Here is a 4,635-nt window from a genome sequence, read left to right as displayed (position 1 = left end):
TATAATAAAATTTGATTTTTATAATAAAATTTGATTTTTATAATAAAATTTGAAGCGGCGTTTTCCTTTTCAGTCTCGTAAATATATTTGAGGGGAACATCAAATTCGAAGCAAGGATGTTGGGATGAATTTGTATTCGTTCATGGTATTTTCTAGCTACCTTTTTTACTTCATCTCTTACCGAGATTATCCTAAGGTCCCGATGGATTTGAATGTTAGTTACATACCATGGAGCATTTACTATTTCTCGTAAAGTTTTAGATTGAAATATTTGAAGAATTTCTATGTTGGATGTTGAGGCTGTTCCCCATAATTGAATGCCATAGGTCCATACTGGTTTTAGCACACTTTTATATAAAATAAGTTTATTCTTTAGAGATACTGAAGATTTTTTATTCAGTAGCCAAAACATTTTTCTGTATTGAATCCCAAGGGATTTCCTTTTGTTAAAAATATGCGTTTTCCATGTCAGACGTCTATCTAAGTGCATGCCCAAGTATTTAGCGCTATTTGATTGCGGAATTATTATATTATTAAGTTTAATTTCCGGGTGTCTTTTCTCGTTGTGAATGTAACATGAGTAGATTTTGTTTCATTTGCTTTCATGCGCCAATACTGCAACCATTTTGATATACGATCAAGACCAGCTTGTAGTTTGAAAGAGGTTACAGAGGGATCAAACGATTGACCGAACGATTGACATTTTTTGCATTGAGGAATTAAGTTTGACGGTTTGATGGGTTCAATCTTTACAATTGTGTTAAGAATACTTCTTATCTCATAGATTTTCTTCACATCTTCGGTTGAGTCAAATGACAAAAGGAACATATCAAGCGGTTCTTTACTCTTCCATTTGAGTTTGTTTATTGCACCGATTGCTTTTAAACCTTGGTTGTTTAAGTCATTTATAATTGTTTGAGATTTGGCACAGCAACTAGGCGATATGGCAGCACACATTTAGTAGTTTTTGACGATGGCATCCTAACATCTGGCAGCGATAATTTTGGCTTCGCTTTTTTGCTTTTTCCTTCTCCTTCTTCTTAATTGGCTACTGGCGGTGTGTGCACGTTTTTTTGGCTTGACAAGATATTAATAATTTATCAGTTCAAAATTTGAATAAGAATGTAATAAAATTTAATTGACTATATCCTTAACGAATAAATACATAAACTTTTGCGTGTGTGGAAATTCGTGTTTGTTTTTCATACATTTGTTGGTGCCGAAACCCGGGAATTTCGGTTTTTATTTAAAATTAAATTGCGTTTTTGGCTATTTTGGCGTTTTTATACGAAGAAAATATGGCTGCCCTAAATAGGCGTACGGCTGCGTGGTCATCATTAAAGCGGGTAGCTGCAAAAATAGTGGCGGATGACTACGTTGAGGATGGCTTTGGTATGCAGCAAGATCGTGCAACATTGCAGGCACACTTCGAAAAACTACAAACTGCACATGGTGAGTTGGTGGCTTTGGCAAGAGATGATACTGAATTATTGTCTCACATCAAGTTGTGGGACGAAGTGGGAGACTTATATAACGAGGTGTGCGTTGCATTGCGGCGTGAGTTGGCCCGTTGTGATGCACAAAATACGGATGCACCTTCCAATATGGCAGGCGGTGTTGTATCTTCCCAAGGCTTGGCAATTAAATTGGAACGATTGGCGGTACCCAAGTTTGATGGCACGATGCGCAATTGGCTGGCATTTAAGGACACATTCGAGACATTGGTACATTCGCAAGAGTTTCCAGAGGCATACAAGCTTGGCAAACTGCGAGAGGCAGTCCATGGTGATGCAGTGGCGCTTGTCGGAGGCATGTACAGTGGCGGGTACGATGAGGTATGGGCTGCACTGAAGGCTCGATACGACAATTCGAAACAGTTGGCTGAAATACACGTGGCTAGGCTAATTGGCTTCAACCCACCACAGGCTGAGTCAACATCTGCGTTGCTCTCGGTGGTTGATACAGTGCGAGAGTCCTTGCGAGCACTTGCAGTAATGAACCTACCTGTGGATCAATGGGATGCATTGGCGGTACCCATGATAGTGGCCAAGTTACCAACAATTACGCAACAGGCATGGGGCATGAGCCGCACAACTAATCAAATTCCTCCTTTGGCAGATTTGCTTGCATTTTTGGAGACACGAGCTCACAGTCTAGTTGGCACTGTTTGGCGAGAAATGGAGAGCAAACCAAAATCTGATGGCAAGACCGCTACACTACAATATCGTGGCACATCTTAGGCTGATTATAAAAGGCCAGGCTCACGTCTAATGAGGACAAACCTAATAGCAACTACTTCAGGCCACTGCCAGTTTTGCAATGACGCATCGCACCAAATAGGCAAGTGCACCAGGCTATTGGCTTGCTCACCAGCGGAGCGCTTCACACTGCTTAAAGGCTCGAATCTTTGCTTCAATTGCTTGAAACCTGGACATTCTACTAAGGCATGTGGCTCAACTAATTGTCGCATATGCAATGGCAGGCATCACACTCTACTATGCCGAAGTTCACCAGCGCAAACTCCTCCTTTGCAAAAGTCCAAACAGCAGGCACAAACTACACCTCAGGCACCAGCGAAACCGAACCAGGCTGGCATCCCACCACGTGTGCATCAGTGACTACACCATCCAATGCAGACATTCGCTACTATAGGCAATCGGGTTATACTCTTGGCAACAGCACAAATACGCATCTTAAATGGCTTTGGCGATATCGACTCGTGTCGAGCTCTATGCGATCCAGGCTCTCAGGTAAGTCTAATGAGTACGCGATATTTTAATCAACTGGCTCTGCGGAAGCAGAAAAGTGCATTGCAATTACAAGGCGTTGGCAGTGGCAATCGTTCATATACTAATGGCCGGGCAGTCTTGCGCATATTTTCGACTGTCAATGCTTTATTTGGCTTGGATGTTGAATTCTACATCATCAACAAAATTACCTCAGCAATCCCTGTGGCTCCAATCATGGAAAACTGTTAGCAGCATTTACGCAATTTGCCCTTGGCAGACCCGAAATTTGGCGAAACTGGTGTTATAGATGCATTGCTTGGCTCAGACGTATGGGGCCAATTGTTGGCAGATGGCATAGTTCGTGGCGAGCTTGATGATCCTGTGGCACAAAATACGCAATTAGGCTGGGTTGTATTCGGACCAGCCGAAGCAACCATGCATAATTACAAGGCGGAACAATCTATGGCATTGCGTGTGGAGGCGCCTGATGAGCGAGTTGATGACCTTCTACACAGGCTATTTGAATCCAAAGAAATTGGCATGGCTAAAGGCGATACACTAGCAGCAGTTGATCTTTGCGAGTGCATTTTCATGAGCACACATAAGCGTTTTGATGATGGCAGTTATTGTGTACAAATACCATTTACACCAGATGCTCCACCACTTGGCAATTCACATCAGATGGCACTCAGGCAATTTCACCAGTTGGAATGAAAATTGGCATCTAACTCAGAGCTCAGGCAAAGATATGTGGCCTTTATGCGCTAATACGAACAGCTTGGTCACATGCACCCTATTCAGCATCATTTAGCCGACCCAACTCAGGCATACTACATTCAACATCATGCAGTTATGGCGAAATTCCGAGTCGTTTTCAATGCTTCTGCAAAAACTCCAAATGGCATCTCATTAAAGGATACACAATTGGCTGACCCTACAATACAGGATTTATTACTTAACCTTTTACTTAGCTTCAGACAGCATCGCATTGCATTCACAGCTGATGTGGAGAAAATGTTCAGGCAAGTCAAAATTGACGTCAGGCACAGGCAATGGCAACAGATACTCTGGCGGGAATCATCCGATCAACCCATTCGCACATATCAATTGGCTGCCGTTACATATGGCACAACCAGTGGCAAATATTTGGGTGTTCTCGCTATGCAGCAATGTAGTAGAGACAATTCTCATAAACTCCCAGATGAACTACGAGCTAAAACTGCTTTGTGCAGCATCCTGAATGATTTCTACGTGAATGACTACCTTAAGAGTATACTTTCCTTTGGCATGGTAATTCAACTGGCGACCGATGTCTCATATGTGTTGGCAGAAGGACAGTTTCATCTCAGTAAATGGAAATCAAATAGCACTGAAGTCTTAGCACACCTTCTTGGCGATGCTGATCCACGTCAGCTTAATCCACATTTGGCAGAAACCACTGTTCTTGGCTTACATTGGGATCCACTTCCCGATAAACTCTTCTATCAGGTCAGCTCTTATGATAGACAGCATTTCACTAAAAGGCAAGTGCTTAGCGATGCTGCAAAATTATATGATCCAATTGGCATGTTAGCACCAGTCATAATCACGGCTAAGCTTTTCATACAAAAACTCTGGCAGGCAAAATTGGCATGGGACGACCCATTACCGCTTGAACTGTTGCAAGAATGGCTCATATACTGAAGACAGTTGTCGCAACTGGAGGCAGTGCGAATACCGCATTGGATAGGTATACAACCTGGAGATGAAATACAACTACATAGCTTCTGCGATGCTAGTGTTAAGGCGATGGCTGCAGTACTCTATTTGGCAACAAACCATGATGGCAAAATCACTAGTCACATCTTCGATCAAAAACTAAAGTGGCACCATTACATTCGGTAACAGTACCCCGATTGGAACTTTA

At 42.4% G+C, this 4,635-nt stretch overlaps 1 protein-coding gene across 1 annotated transcript; it reads left to right on the top strand.

Moving 5' to 3' along the window:
• Window positions 1–3,515: 3,515 nt before the first annotated feature.
• On the top strand, window positions 3,516–4,412 carry LOC119663479. The gene has a single exon (XM_038073090.1). It carries the CDS (start codon window positions 3,516–3,518, stop codon window positions 4,410–4,412), a length of 897 nt encoding a protein of 298 aa, XP_037929018.1.
• Window positions 4,413–4,635: the final 223 nt, after the last annotated feature.

Source organism: Teleopsis dalmanni, chromosome 1 (genome assembly GCF_002237135.1).
Source record: "Teleopsis dalmanni isolate 2A chromosome 1, ASM223713v2, whole genome shotgun sequence".
NCBI classification, from domain to species: Eukaryota; Metazoa; Arthropoda; class Insecta; order Diptera; family Diopsidae; genus Teleopsis; species Teleopsis dalmanni.
Note: the sequence above shows the minus strand (reverse complement) of the source record. Positions and strands in the feature narration are given on the sequence as shown.

Bases quoted from the DNA above. Each gene is read 5' to 3' on its own strand.
- LOC119663479 (XM_038073090.1), top strand. From the start codon at position 3,516: ATGCACCCTATTCAGCATCATTTAGCCGACCCAACTCAGGCATACTAC.